General features: G+C 46.8%; 10 protein-coding genes across 10 annotated transcripts; 6 read left to right on the top strand and 4 right to left on the bottom strand.

Annotated features, from left to right (window-relative positions):
• Positions 1-11: 11 nt before the first annotated feature.
• On the bottom strand, positions 12-371 carry GUITHDRAFT_52797 (hypothetical protein; the record flags this gene model as incomplete). The annotated part of the gene is made up of 1 exon (XM_005835124.1): positions 12-371. A coding segment is annotated over one exon (360 nt), but the record flags the coding sequence as incomplete, so codon positions are not given.
• A 778-nt stretch (positions 372-1,149) lies between these two features.
• Positions 1,150-2,856, top strand: GUITHDRAFT_42813 (hypothetical protein; the record flags this gene model as incomplete). Its single annotated transcript, XM_005835123.1, has 2 exons — positions 1,150-1,320; positions 2,347-2,856. Coding segments are annotated over 2 exons (681 nt in total), but the record flags the coding sequence as incomplete, so codon positions are not given.
• A 688-nt stretch (positions 2,857-3,544) lies between these two features.
• Positions 3,545-4,532, top strand: GUITHDRAFT_151818 (hypothetical protein). Its single transcript, XM_005835122.1, has 6 exons — positions 3,545-3,715; positions 3,768-3,922; positions 3,965-4,066; positions 4,126-4,164; positions 4,210-4,341; positions 4,392-4,532. Exons 2-6 carry the CDS (start codon positions 3,794-3,796, stop codon positions 4,422-4,424), a joined length of 435 nt encoding a protein of 144 aa, XP_005835179.1. The 5' UTR covers positions 3,545-3,715; positions 3,768-3,793; the 3' UTR covers positions 4,425-4,532.
• A 1,236-nt stretch (positions 4,533-5,768) lies between these two features.
• Positions 5,769-6,155, top strand: GUITHDRAFT_57629 (hypothetical protein; the record flags this gene model as incomplete). The annotated part of the gene is made up of 1 exon (XM_005835121.1): positions 5,769-6,155. A coding segment is annotated over one exon (387 nt), but the record flags the coding sequence as incomplete, so codon positions are not given.
• A 3,502-nt stretch (positions 6,156-9,657) lies between these two features.
• Positions 9,658-10,063, bottom strand: GUITHDRAFT_105807 (hypothetical protein; the record flags this gene model as incomplete). Its single annotated transcript, XM_005835120.1, has 4 exons — positions 9,658-9,710; positions 9,761-9,885; positions 9,934-10,017; positions 10,059-10,063. 4 exons carry the CDS (start codon positions 10,061-10,063, stop codon positions 9,658-9,660), a joined length of 267 nt encoding a protein of 88 aa, XP_005835177.1.
• A 424-nt stretch (positions 10,064-10,487) lies between these two features.
• Positions 10,488-11,632, top strand: GUITHDRAFT_136738 (hypothetical protein; the record flags this gene model as incomplete). Its single annotated transcript, XM_005835119.1, has 4 exons — positions 10,488-10,532; positions 10,662-11,372; positions 11,474-11,527; positions 11,579-11,632. 4 exons carry the CDS (start codon positions 10,488-10,490, stop codon positions 11,630-11,632), a joined length of 864 nt encoding a protein of 287 aa, XP_005835176.1.
• A 1,288-nt stretch (positions 11,633-12,920) lies between these two features.
• Positions 12,921-13,781, bottom strand: etaPOL (DNA polymerase eta, replication coupled repair; the record flags this gene model as incomplete). The annotated part of the gene is made up of 3 exons (XM_005835118.1): positions 12,921-13,177; positions 13,256-13,487; positions 13,545-13,781. Coding segments are annotated over 3 exons (726 nt in total), but the record flags the coding sequence as incomplete, so codon positions are not given.
• A 409-nt stretch (positions 13,782-14,190) lies between these two features.
• On the top strand, positions 14,191-16,815 carry GUITHDRAFT_105805 (hypothetical protein; the record flags this gene model as incomplete). Its single annotated transcript, XM_005835117.1, has 12 exons — positions 14,191-14,253; positions 14,368-14,411; positions 14,458-14,533; positions 14,594-14,621; positions 14,737-15,113; positions 15,262-15,410; positions 15,470-15,719; positions 15,808-15,858; positions 15,904-16,037; positions 16,081-16,213; positions 16,261-16,320; positions 16,447-16,815. 12 exons carry the CDS (start codon positions 14,191-14,193, stop codon positions 16,813-16,815), a joined length of 1,734 nt encoding a protein of 577 aa, XP_005835174.1.
• GUITHDRAFT_151816 (hypothetical protein) lies at positions 16,779-18,721 on the bottom strand. The gene is made up of 12 exons (XM_005835116.1): positions 18,593-18,721; positions 18,458-18,532; positions 18,324-18,409; positions 18,178-18,248; positions 18,035-18,125; positions 17,901-17,990; positions 17,758-17,850; positions 17,442-17,696; positions 17,316-17,387; positions 17,227-17,265; positions 17,019-17,177; positions 16,779-16,969 (listed from the first exon to the last, which is right to left on the bottom strand). The coding sequence occupies exons 1-12, from the start codon at positions 18,645-18,647 to the stop codon at positions 16,934-16,936; spliced, it is 1,122 nt and encodes a 373-aa protein (XP_005835173.1). The 5' UTR covers positions 18,648-18,721; the 3' UTR covers positions 16,779-16,933.
• Positions 18,722-19,046: 325 nt separating this feature from the next.
• GUITHDRAFT_105803 (hypothetical protein) lies at positions 19,047-20,589 on the top strand (the record flags this gene model as incomplete). Its single annotated transcript, XM_005835115.1, has 3 exons — positions 19,047-19,123; positions 19,175-19,298; positions 19,355-20,589. Coding segments are annotated over 3 exons (1,436 nt in total), but the record flags the coding sequence as incomplete, so codon positions are not given.
• Position 20,590: the final 1 nt, after the last annotated feature.

Below are 20,590 nucleotides of genomic sequence, written 5' to 3'. Positions count from 1 at the left end.
GCTACATCTTCGGCTGTGCGGCCATTAGCGTCTTTAGCTTGCAGCATGTCAGGGTTGGCATGGTACACAGCCGCCACGGTCGGCAGGTGTCCACTCGACACAGCATGATGAAGTCCCGTCTTACCTTCATCGCAAGCCACCCGCATATTGGCACCCATTCGTATGAGGAGGGAGACCATACCGTCATGCCCGTTCTTCGCTGCGACATGCAAAGGGGTTTCACCCCCCGCTCCTCGAGCGTCGCTCTTGGCACCATGCGAGAGCAGCTTCGATGCAGTAGCGACTCTTCCATCAGACGCTGCAAGGTGCAGAGGTGTCAGCCCTTGTTGCGTCCTGCTCGTGAGATCCGCTCGCGCGCTGAGCAGCAGGTCGAGGCAGGCGTCGCCTCCAGGGAAGGAGAGGAAGCAGACCAGGTGTAGAGCACTCCATCCCTGACGGTCTTGGACATTCACATCGCCTCCTGTCTCCATGAACGCCCGTAGGATCTTCTCTGCTGTCCTCGTCGCCCCTCGCCCCTCGCCCCCTTCCCATCCTCCTCCCAAGCCCCCACGCATTTCGCAAACTCAGCGCGCTCACCTCAGGACTGGGTGATAGCTGGATAGCAGTGTATATCTGCTGCCTTTTTCGTTTTCTAGTATTTTATTGAGGCGGGTTTGTAGGCTTTATCCTCCCCCTCCTTTGTTTGCTCCGGTTTGCCCTTCTTTTTCAGTCAATAAAGCTTAGTATAGCAGTAGTGGCTGGCGCCCATGATAGGCCCAACGAGGCGTTGCGGTGCCGGGGCGGCAAGCAAGACCGTCAGGACAATGTCGCCGGAGGATCTGAGGAGAGGCTAAGGAGAGGAGGGAGGAAGAGGTTGGCATGCCGCTGAGCTAGTAGCTGCGACGGTAGCAAGGAAGGGAATGTTCTACTTCGATCAGTCATGCTAATGCCAATCGATCCCAAGACTTGTTGGGATTGTGTGCCGGTCGGAGGGTAGTTTCTAAGCTCATATCAACCGCCATGGGCTCCTGACTCTCATTGCTCTTATCCAAAGCCCTCAAAGCTGCCATGGCGCCACAGATCACAGAAGATCAGTTCATAAAGGAATCCATCATACCCACGCTGATGAGAAGCAACAAAGACAGGTCTTCCTTTGCATTTCACCTTGAAGAACGACAGATTCGAGCTTTGGCACAGATGCTTCATCGGTTGCATGTGGAAAGAGGAGATGTGCTATTTAACGCAGGCGATGCTGCTGATTTCCTAGCGCTCATAGTGAAAGGCGAGTTGTCGTTGCAATCCTTTGGTAAGGCGGTAATGAGTCTGGGTGAGGGAGAAATGGTCGGAGACGTGGAACTCTGCAGTCTGAATGACTCAAAAGTCTTGCGAGATCACACGGTAATTGCGGTTCAGGACAGCATCGTCGCTACCATCAACTATGATCTTTTTATCGACTTTGTTGAAGCTCTGGGACCTAAGCAAGCAAAGAAAGTGAGTCAAAGCCTCGCGAGTGCGGTGGTGAAGAAGATTCAGAAGGAAGACGACGAGGCTATGCTTGCAGACAGACATCGGTTGGAAAACGTAGGGACTCGGAGGAGGAACGCGATTTCTTACTCACCGTTTGACCGCACGCGAATAGCGCAAGCCAGGAAGTCAAAGGATTTGTCGAAGATCCAGGAATTGTACAGCCTCAAGTCTCATCCTCGTATATCAGACCCAGAGATGATGCAACTGATTGACAAGACTATGGCAAGAATTCCGTTATTCTCTGTGTTAGACAAAAATCTCAAGGAGATTGTACGTGGACTGTTTCACATGGTCAAGAAGTACAGAGACGACGTGATTTGGAACTTGGGTGAAGGTGTTGAATCATTCTTGATTGTCTTCAAAGGAAATTGTGCTCGAGTTGTTTCTTCTGTATCCAAGACTCAGCCGCCAGCGTCAGATGTTGCTGGAAAGATCCTCTCCTCAAAGTATTCGCAAGCTTCCTTCATAGGCTCCAGTATCTCGCGACGAGACTCTATTCGGCACTCAGTTGTCTCTGGTGAAACCTTACAGACTGAACCTTTGACAGCCGGACACTTTCAAGCAGGGATACAGAGCTCTTTCACAGGCGATGACCTCTCATTGAACTCTCATGAAAACGCTTCCGCTAAAGAACATAATGATGATGCACGGGATTCAAAGCATGAAGAACCCGCGACAGGGAAAAGCTCCATCAACTTTCAGACTTCCAGCTCCATGCTTCATAGAAAGGCAAAATTGAAGGAAAAGGGACCGTTTGAAGTTGTTTCGACGATCATGCCAAAGGAGGTAACTATAGAAATAATGTGGGCTTGTAACTCAACTAACGAATCGTTTGTTCAGTGGTTTGGAGAGCTTTCGCTTGTTCAGCCTTGCAAGGCCGATACCAGCATCCGGTCAATCAATGATGTTGTTCTTCTGAGCTTGTCGTCGCGAACCTTCCATGAGTTGAAGTTGGACTATGAAAAGCACCGACATGAAGTCAAGAAGAGCTTATTCCTTAACACACCTTTTGCTCAACATTTGGATTCGGATCAACTTGCCAACATTGTCGATGCTATGGAAGAAGTCGTATTTGGGGCTGGGATTAACATCAAGAACGAAGATTCTCTTGAGGATGATGTTTTCTATATCTTGGAGGAAGGGTTGGCAGAAGAAAGACAATATGCTGCTATGCGCAAGTTGGTTTCCAGAGAGCTAGGGCCTGGAGACTTTTTCTGCGAAGATGCACTGCTTTTGTCTTCAATTAGTGAAAACCCTCGCAAAAGGGTAAAGTTGCAGCCAAGAATCGATGCCAAATCAGAATGCAAATGTCTTTGCTTAAATCGAAACGATTTCCATAGATTGATAGGATCTTTTGAGAACCTCATGTCCAGCAAACTTCAGGCGTTAAACCATGCATCGTTTGACTCGACAAGGAAGCACCGATCAGCTATAGACTTCAAGGAGATTCTCGCAGCTGATACAAAGCAGGACATTGTTTCTGAGAACCACTCGAGCTCAATTCAGAAAGTTGATGAGAGTGCCAATGATGATGAGAATACTAGTACTTGCGTTCAAGATACCTCTGCTTCTCATCGAATGTCAGTGGATGACAAACAGATGAATAGAGCCGTGTCTACAAGACTTGATTCTGAACCAGATGACTTCCTTGGAATTGTTGAAATGCATTGCCAAGAAATGGTAGAGCAAGTGATGGAAGAAGTTCTCTCTATGTTTGAAATCATTTCTGATTCGACTCTTGAGCGTCCCAGCTCAAGTAAATCAACTCCTCGAGTGTTGGACAAGCAAAGTGTGCAGAGCAACAAGTCGGATGGAATACATTCAATCTTCCAAGAACAAGGCGTATCCTCGAGGCCGTTGACAACGAGCTCGTTTGTAAACAGAGGAGGAGGCGTCTCCATGTTTCCTCAGGGAGAACACGATACTCCCTTGTTCCGTTCGCCTTCAAGCACACCCAATCCCAGCAGGGCTCAGAGCAGAGCGCAAAGTCGAGGACAGCTTTTCAGCCCCAAGTCGATGAGCCGGAGGATGAGCAGCCGAGGACACGTTGGTAGCCGAGGGAACATTGCCAGCCGTGGAAACATTGCAAGTAGGGGAAACCTGATATCTGCCGGAGGAATCGTTATGTACAATGATGGGGAGCTCTTCTCTCCAAGAAACGATGCCGGCAATGGAATTGAGTTGTACATGATTGATGATGAGGCACTTGGTGAGAGATTTCTGCGCGGGCCAACTCATCGGCTTACTTTGATTTCCAACAGATCAAGAATCTGCAATTCAAGACACCATGGAACCATATGCACCTGTGGGTCAAATTGAAGTGCACGATAAACCAGGAGCTATGGATGAAAACAGAAAAAAGCTAAACAAATTGACGACTCCAATTCCCAAAAGCAAGAAACTTCCAAGCGTAAAGGTATGATGTCTGCGAAAGAAAGTTTTATTCACTTGATTACAGCAACAAGCCTCGCACGGCTTAAGCAATGAAACAACACCGAAGAAACGCGGCTCACTTGCTGAACCTGTGAAGCTAAGGTCAGCTACGAAGGGACTAGACCAGGTGGGTCCTTTGCCAAGCCTGTCATTTGCGATGCAAATGAGATCGACGCATCTTTACAGAAACGAGCGCAAAAGGCAGGGCGACTAGAGCGTCTTCCTGTAAGAAGCGTAAGTAGAGAAGTCTCGACGGTAATGCCCTCCCAGCTGGTTCAATCGGAAACTCTGCTCAGTGTGCAGCAAGCTCTCAAAATGTACTCCTCTTCGCTTGACGAGTACGACGACCTGCCCTCCCCTCGCGAGCTTTCCCTGGAGATGAGATCCAGCTTTGCGACTAAGGTGAACTCTGTTGATTCTGCTGTTAACACCCAGCGCTCACTGACTCTCAGAGAATTTATCGAGAGAAAGGAATCGAACTTTGATCCTGATACAGTGCGCTCGAGCTTGTCGCCATCTTGCAGTTGAAATACCAGTTGAATCATCTGATCGCATCAGATTATTGTACTGAAATGAATGCCCGACTGCACTACCGTACTGTCTCCGAAAGCCTGAGCGGTGAAACTTGATCGGACCATCTCTGACTGCACATCCGATGATGGCCTCGGTACCGTTACGTTACGACGGTTATGTGGTCAGATGCTACCGTTGTAACGATTAGAAGCTGCTTGGAATGATGATCACGTTGCCCCAATCACATGTAGGCGGCACAGCTCAAGTTTGATTGTCTCGCTGTGAGGAGGTTCCTATGAGGTCTTGTGATAGTTGGACATGTGCTTGTGTTGCTGACTTAGCACTGTTGGATTCTACCGAATCACACTCAGATAGATTCATTTCATGATCAAGACAAACTCGGATAGATGCATTGAAGTTTACGATCAGGACTGGTGCAGACAGTGTGAGCATGTTTCACGGGATGATTGTGTGAAGATACAGAAGCGAAGATGGGTTCAATGCCAAGCTCTGTCGCCGGGAATTCATGGCGACGACTGTCTGTCATTTTCGATGCTAAGTGGCCTAAGAAAGAACCCGACCCAAACAGGGCAGTCATTCTCGCAGAGAGAGACTATCACTTCATGCCTAACAACGCTATCCTTACCTACTTCCGCACGGACTGGTACGAGCAGCTTATGGATGACACTCCTCAAAAAACTCCTGAGGTGCAGACTGACGAACAATCGTCCAGCACGGACTCATCCTTGTTCGATGAAAGTGTGCAGGAAAAAGTAGGGACTCGAGTAATCTTGTCCTCCAAGGAGGGGGTTATCAAGGTATATGAGTCTCAAGCAAAGCAGCTGATGCATCCAAGTGGAGTGAAAATGACCCTACGCAAGACAATTGACGCGCATACATGTCCTGTGGTTGGGCTGGGAGTAACTCTAGATGGGAAAAGAGCTATTTCCACAGATCAAAATGGAAGGTTTGCCATTTGGGATCTCAATTTTTGTGTTGTTCACCAATACTGTGATACGTCAATCAAGAAAGCATTTTGCTGTGACATTGCTGGTGATGGATCTATCTGCTTGATTGCAGGAAGACAAGGAGGAGAGCTTTGGAACCCGAAAGATGGGCAGTTCATCACATCTTTGGGAACCAAACAAAAACCTCCAAAGAACTTCTGGAACAATCTCGCAATCCATGAGAAAGTGCTATTCAAGCAGAAACTTCATGAGCTGGGTCTTAAACCATGGCCGGATACTGAAACACACTCTGACGTCATCAAGTGCTGCAAGTTTCAGCTTGTTTTCCCGCACTCCAAGCTCATCACTGGTTCCTGGGACAACTCCTCAATCTTGTGGGACGTCGAAGTGTCCAAGGGAATACAGCGGATGGCTGCACACACCGACAGAGTTATGTCAGTTGCAAACTGTTTCGACCCAAATGTCTGCGTGTCAGTCTCGTGGGATAAGATGGTATGCATTTGGGACTTTCGAGTGTCAAGACCGGTTCACATTTTGTCTGGCCATTCGTCTCGTATTCTGACTTGCTCGTTGAGCTACTCTAATGTTTATGAGTCTGTTTTGATGACGGGGGGTGAAGCCTCTGAACTAAAACTGTGGGACTTGAGGAGATTGCAGGAGAGAAGTTTGTATGAATATCATCAGGACACTGTTGTCGCAAGTACCTTCACGTCTACTGGTGAATATGCTGTAACGGTAATTAGAAAATTACAAGCAAAAGCATTCTTTGTGATTTCTATTCAGGTTGGACTTGACGAAAAAGTTTTACTATGGAGGTCAAGAGACCTTGTTTCAGTCAAAGCCAATATCATTGCTGGACAAGTGGAGCATGACGTCCTTGCTGTTATGAACTTGCGGCTTGATATCCATGGTGATGTTGAGAGTGGAAAGAGACATCTGAGCGAGATGTCTGCCCATCTTTGTTCAGACAAACTAGCTGGAAGCAGGTTTGAACAAGGAATTCCTGTTTCCATACAGAAGTATTGATCGATGACTCCAAGTTCTGGCTAACATTCTCACAGATGGATCGTGAATCGTGAAGGCGTTACTACAATTTTGTATCCAGAAGACAAGAAACTTGATGAATTTGGATTAGTGGATGGTGTAGAAATCAAAGTTTTCTTAGTTGATGAAAGGTGAGATGCTCCTATTATTGTGAATGTTGTTTGATATTAAGCATTCGCAGTCAAAAGAAGAAGTAGCATGCAGATGTTTTGGAATCAGGTAGTGCATACGAACTGTTCGAAAAACGTTTGTACGTAAGAATTTATTAACAAGATGCTTTTCAATGAAGAAGATGCTTTCCTCTCTATATCACATGATCATAAATCAGTCCAAGTGATCGATTCCTTGCTCGCCTCCAAGTCTGGAGCATCTCGCTTGGCGAGCTATTCCCACAGGTTTCCACTTTTGAAGAGTATTGATTGTGCATACAACCTTTCATGCGACGGCTGTAAAACATGGGAGGGTGAGGACATTCAAGTGTTGTTGAGATCTCTTGCTCGATGTTCCTGTCCAACTGTTCCAACAATTCTCCAACCGAATTTTCTGACTTCATCTCGTCTTCTAGTTCTCTGTCCAATAAAGCTCGATACTGGTCGCAGGAATGCGTTTCTCCCCTTGGAGATGCTTTGAGAACAAGTTCTGTTTGGTGCAAGACATCGGTTGAAGACAAAATTGATTGCATAGTAGGGACTTTTCAAAAAAATAAGATCAATGCGCTCTGAAGACAAAGTTTAAATTCAAAGACCCCCTTGTCGGTTTGCTCTCTGTTGATTCTTTTTCTGTTGATTCTTGTACAAGTCGGCTTGCTTGCTTGTTGAAGCACCTGATAGGAGGAAGCTTCACCTCAGACAATGCCAAACAATCGACGTGGCTCAAGTGCACAGATGCTTAGAGCCTCGGAATGCATCCCTGGAGAGGACAGCAACAGCTACAATAAGGACGACGTAGGAGAATCATGAAGAAGACAGCAAGAACCTAGGACTCGTGGATGGCAGCAGGAGATAAGCGAGATATGGCTACGCTCAAGGGGAGATTGGAAGTATCACCCCTGAAGTCATGGACATGGGAGAACAAGGGGTCTGATCAAAGAAGACAGTACTGTCATGATCATCTTAGCGGAGGACATACAAGGAATGCACGAGACCACCTCCAAGCATGCTCCTACGGAGACACAGGACCTGTCAAGGTCAAGGGAGCAGCTACATCAACTTCACAGAGAGCATTGGATGAGAATCGAAGACCTCGTCATGTCAAGCCTATGACTCTTTCTCAGGGAACCCTCAAGGTACGGAACCAGGCCTCGGACCGGTCGAAGAATCATATCGCAGATAAGAAGCGTAGAGTACCGGTAGTCGTAGTTCCTAGGACCAAGCGGACCCTATTTTAGGGACCGAGGAAGAGGAAGAAGGGCCGCACGCATTGGCAGGACAGGGAAAGGAGAACGAGGTGTACGGTCTCTGTGAGACTGGATTGCTTGAAGTAAACAAGCTTGACCATCTATACCAATCTCTTATCACCTCCGTTTGTTCTCTGTATCCTGATATCATTCCTGCGCGGCCACCATTCGTGATATCTATTACCACTGCTACAGAAACTTGCAGTCGGTGCTATCACTGTCTACTTCGGGTGTCACTGCTACTGTGACTGTGTCACCGTCTGTGGAGAGAAGGTTACTGGGAACTTCAACATTGCTGTTAAAATCTTTGAGTTCTGTTCTTGACACTTGATGCCAGTGGCTCGCACTGGGAGATCCTTGCGAGCAGCTTGTGCCTGATGCAATTTATTGGTGAAACCCCTTGTAAAGCATGCGGCCCCTCCGTCCTCCACATCAGCAGACCTTGTGATTGGATATGTAGAGGAGTCTTTTCGAATCCCAGTGACATCACTCTGCCTTCTTCCCGAGAAATTCTGAGTGAATGATATCCAGATACGAAATCCCATGCATTCGTATCTTCACCAGGTTATGAAAAGACGAGTTTCCGGCTCTACTTCCGTAAAAGGGGGACCCTTCGAAGGAGTCAGTTTTCCTTGCCAGAGGGGGTGAGGGTGCCGCCAAGAAGTCGGAGATCACGAGGGTGGTAACACCGTCGACCTTTTTGAAATTTTTGGCGTCAGGGGTGATGGCCATGCTGTTGTCAGCGCCGCCTTTCAGGTTCTCACATCATCTCAATCAGAAGCCGAATCATGGCCCAACTGCCTTCCAACATGAGCATGGCCATCCCCTCAAAGAATCCAAATCGTTCATATCGTGTGACAATTTCAAAGCGTTGCTTGACATCCATGTCGATGAAGCAATCCACGGAATTGATTTTCCCGGGGATGTTACATCATCCATGAATTCCGTTCAATTCAAACAAACTGATCTCGATGATAGCCATCTCGAACTGGAATCTTACATCAAGCACCTTCCCAGAACCCCAATCCAGACCTTAGTTTGTCCTAGTCCTCCAATGAAGTTTGAGGGAAGCAATGGAACTAGATGCAAATCTACCAGGTTGGCAAAACGCGTGAGCGAGAGTGCTGAAATGGTCGCCTGGAGATTAGCACGAAATCGTGCTGTTGGAACAGACTTGACCGAAGAGATTTTGTGAGGCAAAAAAATGATTGTAATGAAGATGTTGAGAACCATTCCTCAATCTTCCCGAGTCAAGGAAACTGTTTGAATAAAAGGTGTCGAACCGCAGACCTTTCTTTTTAATCTCCATGGTCATGAGCATACATCAACCCACTATCTGCTATACAATTCTTTCACAACATTGTCTTGACGCTGCTTTTCTCACAGCATTGTTGTAGTGGAACACGATGTCGCATGCTGTACATGATAGTTGCTGTCACTGTTGAGGATCTTTTATCACTAGTCCAGATGATACTCCAAATCTTGAATCATTGAAAAATCTGATTCAATGTCTAGAATCTGGGTACAAGCTAAAAGGCCATTCAAGAAGTATACGATGTCCATGTCAACGGAAATTGACATGCTGCAGCGTGGAATGAATTTTATCAGATTCCCTCGTTCTACTATGTAATGTTGTCCACATGCTATTCCCAAGTCTATCCTGCATCATCGTCAATCGTTTTCTTAGGTAACGCAGTCCCTCTCATGCTCTGGAAAACGTTTTCGGCCCTCGTCACTTTAATACTAGAGAGCGTTGAAGTTTGTTTCCTAGTGTATCACAATTTATCGAGGATGCAACTAATGCTTGGAGCCAGGGAGATCCATCCCAGCACACGAGACTGCATGCACACCTAGGACGCAGTAAGAAGAATACATTGACCAAACAGAGCAAGACGCCTACCACTGCAGTCTCTGTGTTTCACAGCTGCTTTAGGCTCTCGGGCTTGAATGATGCTTGACAGTGATTCACTCGCAACATTTGGTGGGACATACATTGCTTCAGAAGAAGCACGGTCCTCAGTTGGACTGAAGCAGATCATTCAGCTCATTCAGTGAAAGGAGTTTCAACTGAACCTTTTAGGATAAACAGTGGCCAACCATTGCTTGTCTCCGCCAGTCTTATTAACAGCAACAACCTTGTTCAGAATGAAGAACATCCTGCAAAACGAAAACAAATGAGAGAAAAACAACTTTGTTACGGCATAAACGAAAACAGCAATAAATCTGGTTGGAGCAAATGTAGAATAAAGATGCCGTAGAGGCCAGACAAAAGTAGAAACCATACACGACTCTACATAAATCTGCGGAAGGTTCGTGTCGGGACTCTAGATCCATTACATCTTTGTCGACCCATGCAAAGTCACGAGGATCTCAACAAGTGGAGGAGGAAGGAAGGATGGTAATGGGAAGGGGTGTAAGGGAAGGAAGGGGGGGGGGGGGGGGTGAGCAACGGGGATAAGGAAGATGGGAGGACAACAACATTGGAAATGCTTGGGAGAAGGAGAAAGCAGGCTGTGTAGACAGCAGGTTCAAAGAGCCATCAACAAATCATTGCGACACCATCAGAAATAGAAATTCGGTTACGCATATTTTGTAACGGCACATAAAAGCTGTTCTTGGAATGCAAGATGACGGCAGACGAGACGAGGACGAGTTTCAAGCAGCTCGCTCAGGTGTGCGAGACAGAGACAGACCGTGAAAGGCAGATCAAACTTGTTTTCGATGAAGTTGCTCTCTATGAATATGCCAGATGCGAAGCTGCTGATGATGATATCCTATCACATCTCCTCCATAGCATGCAGGTTTTTCCGAGAAGCAAGACGATTCAATGTTATGGCGCTGGGATCCTGTGGAAAGTTTCTCTTTTCTCCCAAGAGTGGAAGGACAAGATTGTATCTCTTGACGGCATTCGGATTGTCTGTGAGTGCCTCAAATTCAACATTCAGTGCCACAAATGCTGCCAGCATTGCTGTTGGTTGCTTTCGTCCTTGGCATACAAGAACTACTCTCGCTGCGAAGTAATCGCACAGTGCAATGCTATCGAATTGATAACTGATATGTTGAAGTTGCATTCAAAACATGTATACGTATTAGAGGCCGGCTTCTCTGTACTCAACAATCTTTCTCTCAAACGCGAACTGACGGGCAGCGACTCCAACGAGATGATGATAGCCAATGAAGAATCGCAGCGGCGAATGCAGATAGACTCATTGGGAGGTGTTCAACTTCTTGCAGATGCCTTGCAAATACATAAGAACAAGAAATTCGTTGTCAGAAAGGCTGTTAGTGCGCTATCTTACCTTTGTATTGGTGAGGAGGAAATCTTTGAGAAGCTTATTGAGCGTGGAAGTTTGAAAGATATCTTTTGCGTCCTGGAGACTCATACCAAAGATAAAAAAGTATCCCGTAACTGCCTTGCTTTGTTGGGACACATTTTGAACAATCCGAAGCTCTTATTACAAGTATTGAGAGGTTACTCACAGAATCCTGCTGTTCTCACTTATTTTTATGAGGTACTGTTCCTTTCTTTGCAACATGTTCAATATAACCGATATTTGCAACATGTTCAATATTACCCAAGAATCCTTGCAATGTTTTGATTGGGTCTTTGCAGATGATTGCTCGTAATTTGGAAACAGACAAATTTGATGAAGATTGGAGGAATCAGGTAATTGCCTATAGAATTGTATTTGGAATAGAAGTGACTGATTGGTCTCAGTTTGGGCAGCTCATTTTGGAAAATATTGAAATGGTCTTGTCACATACGAGGTAGCCCCATACCTAAAACTATACAATGCTAACGACAACAAGCAGCAATGGGCTTTTAACTACGCACGCATTGTCATGCAAGAATGCTATGCAAAAGAAAGAACAACAGTAAACGTGAAATATTTTGTAATGTAAACACGCATTTAACGTATTCAAATCGGTTTAAAGTGATTGAATAGTGTTCCTGTCTTCCGAACGCTGTAGTTTTTGTTGTTCTTGCCAACGACATTGTGCTTCCTGGGAGGTTGATTCGTTGTGGAATTCATTCCTGTCAGATTGTTGATAAGCACCTCAATTGCCTGCAAGTAAGACTATGAGACAATTACAAAGTTTGTATTAGCAAAACTCACCTGCTCAACGTTCAAATTTGATTGTTTCAATGCCAACCGGATCTTTTGCTCATCCTCAAACCCCATTTCCACCAGCACTTTGACAGACTCATCAATCGAACTATCCTTTCCGTGGGTGGTCTGTAAAGAATCCGATTTCAGCCATTTTGACATGCAATTCTCTTCTGATGCAACAACTTTCCGCTTTTTGTGGAGAGTCGAATCTGAGGTGACCTGATTCACGAGTGGGATGGGAGCTGCAGATTGATCCCCGCTCGAGTGCGCGACACGTGACGATCCATTAAAAAATTGCATGATTCCAAGATTTTTCCCCGTCTGGGTATCAGCATTCCTCTTGAGGGTTTCATCTCCATAAGCTGTTGTCAAATGCGAATCCGATATGTGTTTTGGAACCAGAAAGGACATTATCGAGTTATCAGACGATTCTAGGAAGTCACCCGCTCCTATCGCAAGTCGGCAGCATGGATACAAATCTTTTACGCGACTCAAAGTTGTTCGTACAGTTTCTTCGAGGGCCCGACAGATAGATTCCGGCGTACTTGAGTCAAGAAGTACGCTTGAAGGCATGGGGCAGGTGCGAGATTCCAAATACTTTCTTCCTTTCTCTTGGAAACGAGTATAATGCACAGTAAGATGTCGCGGCTTGCGACATTTCATCTGTCTCTCAGCAAAAATTCTCTTTGCTAGGTCCGCACAAAGCATCATAATCCAGCAATCCAACCCTGCTTCATTGTAGATGGGTGCAAAGCTTTTGAATGCTAAAATGCTTTTGCTCTTATCCCGTTCCTTAACTGGGTCATCATCAACCCCACGAACAACTTGATATATCCACTTTCCTTGCTTTTCTCCGAAGATTCGCTGCAAGACCTCGGAGCTATACTTCTGTACATCGGCAGCGCACGGATCCTTTCCATGCAGCTGCAGCATATTGAGCTTGCTGCACAGCTGGTTTCCGAACTTTCCTCCTAACCCACGAATATTTTTCAAAGGTAGTTGCTCCATCAATGACTGTACACCTTGCACAGGAACGATCGTCTGCTGATTCGGTTTGTGTCGTGCGGAAGCTAGCTTGGAAAGCATTTTGTTGTGACTGATGCCTCCGCTGCAGGTAAAACTTGTATGTTCCAGCACCCCTGCCCTCGCCGCTTGGCAGATTACAGCTCCCAGAAGCAGCTTCAGATCCTCCTCTTTGGCCGTATCTATGGTACCATAAGATTTGAACTCCTTGCTCGTGCGTTCAAGATCCTCAAAAGATGAGATGTTGCAAAACTTCTCACTTATTTCATCGAATCTATCATTCGTTTCGTTCAACCCATGTTTATCCGCGTCATTCTGTTCAAGATCAAAAATCCTTCTGTACAAATTATTTACAGTTTTTGTAACATCAATATACGCCTCGTCAATGCTCGCTTTCTCAACTATCCCATATTGTTGCAATACTTCGAACACTTCCATCGAGGCATTTCTATATCTTTCTAGGCTTACTTTCCTTGGAAGGTCATCCCTTTTCTCGTCTTGTTTCAATTGTTTGTCATTGGTATCGCCTTCAAAAGTTACAATTTCGACATGCACCAAGTGCAAATCAGGGCAAATCTTCTTTGCTTCTTCTACCCGCATGTGGCGTGTAATCCCTCGCGCTCGAGCAGGGTAATTAACTGCAATGAGTCCTTCCCATTGCTGCACAGCCAGCGGCTCCTCTCGAGAAATCCCGGTCCTTCTATGCTCCACTTGCGCATAGAATGCGTCCATGTCGATGTGTAAGATCACGCGGTTCACGAGCGATCGATAAAGCAGTGAGTCCATTCCAGGCTCAGCGACTCCAGAAGAGACCCTGGTAAGAAGAGCCAGCAGCAGAACAATCGTCAGCTTGTTGATGCTGGGCCAGTCAGAGAGCTTGGCAGGCTCAATCTCTTCGCATGATCCTCGTGGTCTTGACAACCTTCTCTTGATCTTCAAGTTCTCAGAGTGGAACAGGCTCCCCCGCCATGCTGCATAGCATAGCAGACATCACAGGCTGGATTTCGCGGGAGCAGAAAGGGACAGTTACAGCGGTTATGTGAAGGTATCAGTTAAGTTTGGGAGACAGCAGTTGGCAGGATTAGATTTGGTTCTCGCTGTCTTTTCTCTTCTCTCGGGCGGGCCGGCTAATTTTGAGTAAACTTCTGAGAAATGTGGCTTGACGGAAATAGAAGCAAGCCTCGGAAGCGCAACCATGTTTGACCATCTGAGGAGAATGTCGCGTTTGGACTTGCTGGGCGCGCGCTATTACGACAATGTAAGCTATGCTAGACATTGTCTTTGATTCTTATTCGATACTCTTTCTTGGTTTTCTCATTCATGGCTAAATTTTTCTTGTTTTGGGTGGATGACTAACTGTCGTTCATTGCAGACTAACGATGGTCTCGATGGGAACAATGGTGCAACAGAAGCCATGTGAGCTCAATTTGTTTTATTCTCCTGTCTGACTTTGAGAGTTTAGGGGCTTTCAGAACAATCGTTATGTTGGAGATGTTCGCATGAGCTCCAGTACCAACGATGACATCGAAGACTCTCCGGTTTTCATCTAGATGGCTGTGAAAATGATTTGAAGGCTGGACTGGAGTTGTGCTGGGCAGGCCAATGCCAGGAATGACAGAACACATTGTATCTTGGAATAGAGCGGGGACAGGCAATAGAACAGGAAGAAATGTTAAAGATAATGAAAGAGATCTTCGTTTGGTAGCTCTATGCGCTTGGTGTCTGATCGGTTTTGTCGCAGTACTCTGCGTCTCGATGCCTTCGGATGATACCTATCGCACCCATTCGAGCATGTTGTCAAAATTTCCTCAGTCGGTTTCGATGAAATCACTGTTGAGGCTGATGCAACATGATGAACCTCGATCACGGAACAATGAGCGAGACCTGGGAACTTTAGACTCGCGACCAACCAAAGGTAGGATGGATCAGATTGATTTCGCACAAAGTTCTGCTACTACGTTTCCCAAGGCATCCGTGCATTTTGATAGACAACCTCGGCATCAATATTCGCCACAGCCATCGGATACAAAATTTAAGAAGTTCTTTCAGAAGGTCGACCAAGAAATACATGCGCTTTCTTCGAAGTATTCATACAATGATGTTCCTTTGAGCCGAAAGGTGTGATATACTTGCCTGCATCTAGTTTTTGCCTATTCGTTAAGTCTTGGAACAGGAGGGGAAATACCCAGATTTTGACAGATCAATTACCCAAATACACCAAACTCCTAAGAAGACAAAGGATGGCCTGACATCTCAGATGTTTCAGGGCCTGTTGAAGGCGAACATGCAGAGTGCAACACTTTCTCAGATCATGAATCGAGTTGGACTAGAACAAAAGAAAATTCCTGGCTCAAACTTGCTTCATACCCTTCTTACATCCGAAGACTCGCGTTTTGACGAATTATTGCAGAATGAGTGAGTTTCGGCATTGACCATGGTTAATCAATCAAATCTGATTGCTCTTCTTTCAGCAGAACCAGGCAGGTTTGTGAACAGCTCCATGGCTTGCCTCAACTTGTAGGAGTTTTTGATTCGCTTGTGGAAAAACTGAAGCTCCAAAACCGCACGCTTGAGCATGATTCTCAGACTTCACGAGAAAAAGAAATTACACATTTGGAAGATGTCGACGACTCTTTGCGATACTATCGCTCTGAACTGGAAGCGAATGGAGTTTTGAGAAGTGAGGTCCAGTACCTCCAACATACTTTCAAGAAAGCAGATCAGGTTTATCAAGCAGAACTGGAGAGTAATTCGAAGTTTTTCTCAAAGGTTGCAGTGAACAAATTTGATTGATGCCTGATGTTTCCTACAGCTCAAGAGCAGTGAACAGGAGCTCCAAAGAGATAGAGACATTTCATCACAGGTTCTTGTTGGATCTCTCGCAAATCGGTGTTGAGTTGATTTGCAGATCCTTTCCTTGATTCAAAAATCGATTTTTGATGCGGATAACCAATCATTGTCATGGATCCCAAAAGCTCAAGGGTTGGCCAGAGAATTCAAATCCGATTTTGATCTTCCTAATCCAAGGAAAGCGCTTTTGAGGTGAATTGAGAGAAAACAAGAAAAGAATGACTTCTTTATGCAGTTTCAATACATCGAGATCAATTCAAGTTCAACAAAGCCTGCAGGCAGACCTTGATGATATCAACCGAATTATCATCGAGCATGAAAATGAGCATGCAGACCTGCTTGGTGAAGAATCAAGCTTGCGTAGACAAGTGAGAATTATGTGAATTGCTCGGCATGAATTCTGACTCCTCTCAAGGTTGAGAAGAGGAAAGAAAAGCTTCGCGAGGTTTTCCCAATTGCCACGCATCGTGCCAGGGTATTAGAAGCTGCAAAAATGGATTTGCTCTTGAAGGAGAAATCACTACACAAAGCCATCGATACACGGCTGAAGGAGAAGGTCGCATGCTTGAGAATGAAGTTATCTGTTGTAAAAATGATGCAGGCAAGGCTGGGACTCAAGGTACTTGTCCTCCTTCAAGAATTGGAGGCGGCGAAAAAGCTGCGACATCGAACGCAGCTGATTATCGAGTTCTGTCGAGGAAACTCAGTGGAGGTGTCCAGGGATCCGTTGTCCGCGTCTCCTCATGGTGGAAAGAAACATCCTACCAGTACGCAAACAAGTCGGAAGTCTTCAGTATCCCCCAAAGAGAAGGCTGTAGCATTGCAAAGACCTCAATCTGACGCCGATATGAGGATGGAGAAGCAACTTTCAGACGAGATTAATGACGACATTCGAAGTGAGCGCTTGATAGAGAAGAAAGAAGACTCGGGTATCGCATCTGTGGCCTCGATGATCATCGATAAGCCATAAGTATATTCGGTTCATATCATCCTTTAACGTGTGTGCAATGGATGAAGAACTCTCTTTACTTCTTGTCACGATCAAAGTGGACTGGCATCACCAGCTACACTGACATGTGTTGTTCTCTTCACTCCCAATCGGCCCAGTCATCATCTTTCTCGTCCTGCGCAAGAGAGTCACTCCTGTGCATGCTGGCAATTCTTTCCAGCCACCTTCTCAGCTGACTCCTGCACCTCTGCTTTTTCCCTTTTGACCTCCTCGTGACTGACGAAGACAGTAGAACCCGACGATTCATCCGATCCATTTGCAGAGCAAGTCCCGTCTATGCATGTAGACGTTGACTTGCCCAGCAGAGCGGATGGCAAATCATCCTGCTATTCGAATACGTCATGCGCAACAGTTGAGCACCTTGTTCTGAACCTTGACATCCTGACTTCCTTCAGTGGTGTCGCCCATGTCCTGAAGAAACACATCAAAGTTCCAAATGAAATCTTTAATTACAATCAGACCTTCTCGTTCCCTTTTTGCGTTTCAGAGTCACTCTCAAATCTTTCATCAGTTTTATCGTCTCCAAAATTCTCCTGCTCCATCATATATACCGATTTCTAAATGAAAGAGTGAATCACTGTGCACACCTCAGATTTCGAAATAGGCTCGGATGTAAAAAGAGATGTCTCTGCATCTCCAGCATCTGTTTGTTTCGATTTTGGGGCTTGGTCCTCGCAATGCACATCCCGTTCTACTGGATCCGTCTCCGGGACCTCCACTTGGTCTTCCTTGCTATCTTTGCTTTCAGATTTGCTTGCTGGGAATCCGGCTTGATTTGAAGGGAGGGATGCTGTTTCATCCTCATCCCACTTGAAGTCTTCATCGTCAAACAGCTGGGCTGCCTATGATTGGCACCATCGGAGAGGGATGTGGTCAGTCTCTTTCTTGCGCATTCTGATGTACCGTGAGAAACTTGTGCTTGCGAGCTTCTTCATCCGCAATTGACTTCGCACCGAAGAAGTAACGGGCCCAGAACAGCTTGTACGTGACTATTTCCTGTGTGAAACCATCATAGGCACGACTTCCATCATAGAGGCTACGCCAACCGGAACTAGCTCATCGTGATATGAGCGTACAGACTCCACATCCTGTAGAAGGTCGCTGATCTCCATGGAGAGCTTTGATGCATCAAACCCCTGGTCGAGTTCAGCAATGGAAGGCGACTCGCATAAATTTCAACCTCGAGGAAGCAGGCAAAGGCGTCATGGTCGGCTGGATCGTTTGTGAATGTTTCTTTTGTATTTTGTAATGAGATAAGCTTCGGGTTAACCCTGAGCAACTGTTAGTTGCGAACTTTCATATCATGATCATGACAGGAATTACCGATTGCTCTTGCTACAATCACTTTGTCTGGACTTTGGAAGCTGCTTAGCTTTGTGATCACTTCCACTTGTCTGTTTTTGGCATTTTTTTGGGAGGGGAGGCATATGAAATCAGACTTATCAGAGTTGCAGTGAACTGCAACTCACTTTGTTGGCCAGACTTTTCTCGATAGTGCCGCGTGTTTTCGCAACTGCTTCGGTTGTATCTTTGGAAACAACTGATGCAAACTCACCTGTGATGTACAAAGGTCACACTCGGAGACGAGTTTTGCAACAGCTACCAATGTCTCGCTTGTATACTTCCATGAGGTCTTTGCTTTTCTCTTTGATTGACGCTAGCCATCCACCGACACCCACTATAAAGGTCAGCAATCTCTCAAAACAGTATCATGGATCATGCAATATGGTTTGTTTACCTTCCTTGTCATTGGCCTCGTCAGTGTTTCCAGTCAAACGATTCAAGAAATTCATTGTCTGCCTTGCTGTTACATGTTGAAAACCCCATAAAAGGAGGAGAAGGACGGAAAAGTCTATTTGTAGCAGATCATACAGAAGTCTATCTATTTCTCATCGCATCTAATGAACTGTTTTCAATATGTCTATGTGTTTCTCGCTGCATGTCATCAAATGTTCTGCATGTACGTTCTAGATCAATCAGGGGTTGGGGTTTAGGGTTTAGGCAGCGCCAGGTATTTCAGGCAGCGCGCCCGCCGCCGGCCGGCCGGCCCGCCGGGGCCCGGTTAGGGCTTAGGAGAGGCATTGAACTCTTCTGACTGAGGCTGAGGAAGCTGAAGGGAGGAGGAGTAGTTGGCGACCGAAGGGGTTTAGGGTTTAGGGTTTAGGGTTTAGGGTTATGAAAGTGTTCGCAACATGCTGCGAGAGAGTGAAGAGCTTCGCGAAGCGATTTCCAGGCTCCTAACAGTAGGACAGCTCAGGCTTGCAAGGCTGTGACGTGAGCTTCTACAAGAAGCAATGACTGGATGGAGTGACGCATCCAGACAATCCGGTTTCTGCAGCAGATGGAGGAAGCCAAGAAGGAGAAGGTTGAGACAGCAAGAGAGTAAAGCGATCATGTGGAAGGCTCCGTATAGATCCGAGATAGCGAGTGCTGATAAGATCCCGGTGACTATTTCCTTCCTCCGAGGCTCCGCAATGCACAAGCGGAGAAGCTCTGGCAGGGAAGAGAGGACTTCGCGATCGATGGTCGCAAGTTCACAGCTGTACATGTGAGCATCGTGCACGATCGATCTTTCAAGATTCGAGCCAAGAGAGGACCCTGGGGCAAAGGGGGCAGCTTGGCAGAGCTGACTCACCTGCTAACCTTGGGCGGCATGACAACGGCTGAGATAGCTGCCGTCTATCGCTATCAGCTGCTGCGCCAGTCCCTTGCAGCGGTCCAACTCCAGCCGCTGGCAGGCATGCTGGTCGCTGGGGCGCCAGGACAGCAAGTCCACAAAGGCTTAGGTCAGAAAGGCTTCGTCGCTGTAGGGGCCAACGTCATCTGGAGACAGAGGGAGGTGGAGTGGATCATCTCCTCGAGCTGCCCAGAGGCGAATGATACAGCATTTCGAGCTTTCCGAGAGAGCGAAGCGATGGAGGGAGTACACCTGACTCTGTTCAGCGAGGACCCGAAGATCAGAGAGGCGCTCGCAGTCGAGTTGACAGCTGATCGCTTTGTGTCCAGAAATAAGTTGAAGAAGGCATCAAGGATGCAGAAGAAGGCAGGCGGCAAGGACGGCAAGGAGATCAAGATCATCATCAAGTCGACGGCGGCATCTGGTCGCTTCACGAGGAAGGAGATGGAGGGGCTGTGCAACGGCGGCAACACGTCTATCGCAAGAGTCAAGAGAGTCTTGTTGGAGATCGCTAACAGGCTCGAGATCAACGTTGAAGGCATCGACATGGAGGAGGATTTGAACACCAAGTCCTGGAACGGGTCCAAGCTATGCATCCTCCTCGGCTCCACGGAGGATGCTCGACGCATGATGAAGGAGCTGCCCTTCTATCTCGAAGGCGCAGCAACCAAGCTCGAAGCAGTCGGCTTCGACAAGGAGCCTGAGGCGGCTGGTCAGCGGGGCACCAGCGACGCAGCGCAGCGACAGGAGGAGAGCGAGGGAGAGTGGCTGGAGTTTACAGACCTGGAGAGGATCACAATGGAGGCAGCATCTCCGTCAAGCCAAGAGGACATGCAGCTCGTCAGCGAGCTGTCAGCAGTCATCGAAGATGCAGCTTCTTTGAACGAGACGGGGACGAGCGAGCCGATCAAGCTGGTCCTGGACAAGGCCGTTGGCAACCTCCACGACACGTTCTACTCTCCGGGGAGCCTGGAGTTCATGTCGCTGGGAGAGTGGGCGAAGATGCCAGAGGAGCAGGGAGTTGGGCGCAACGTTCTCAAGGAGAAGCCTGTGGCTATG

The sequence above is a fragment of the Guillardia theta genome, assembly GCF_000315625.1.
Source record: "Guillardia theta CCMP2712 unplaced genomic scaffold GUITHscaffold_22, whole genome shotgun sequence".
Lineage (NCBI taxonomy): Eukaryota > Cryptophyceae > Pyrenomonadales > Geminigeraceae > Guillardia > Guillardia theta.
This window is presented reverse-complemented; position numbering and strand designations above follow the sequence as displayed.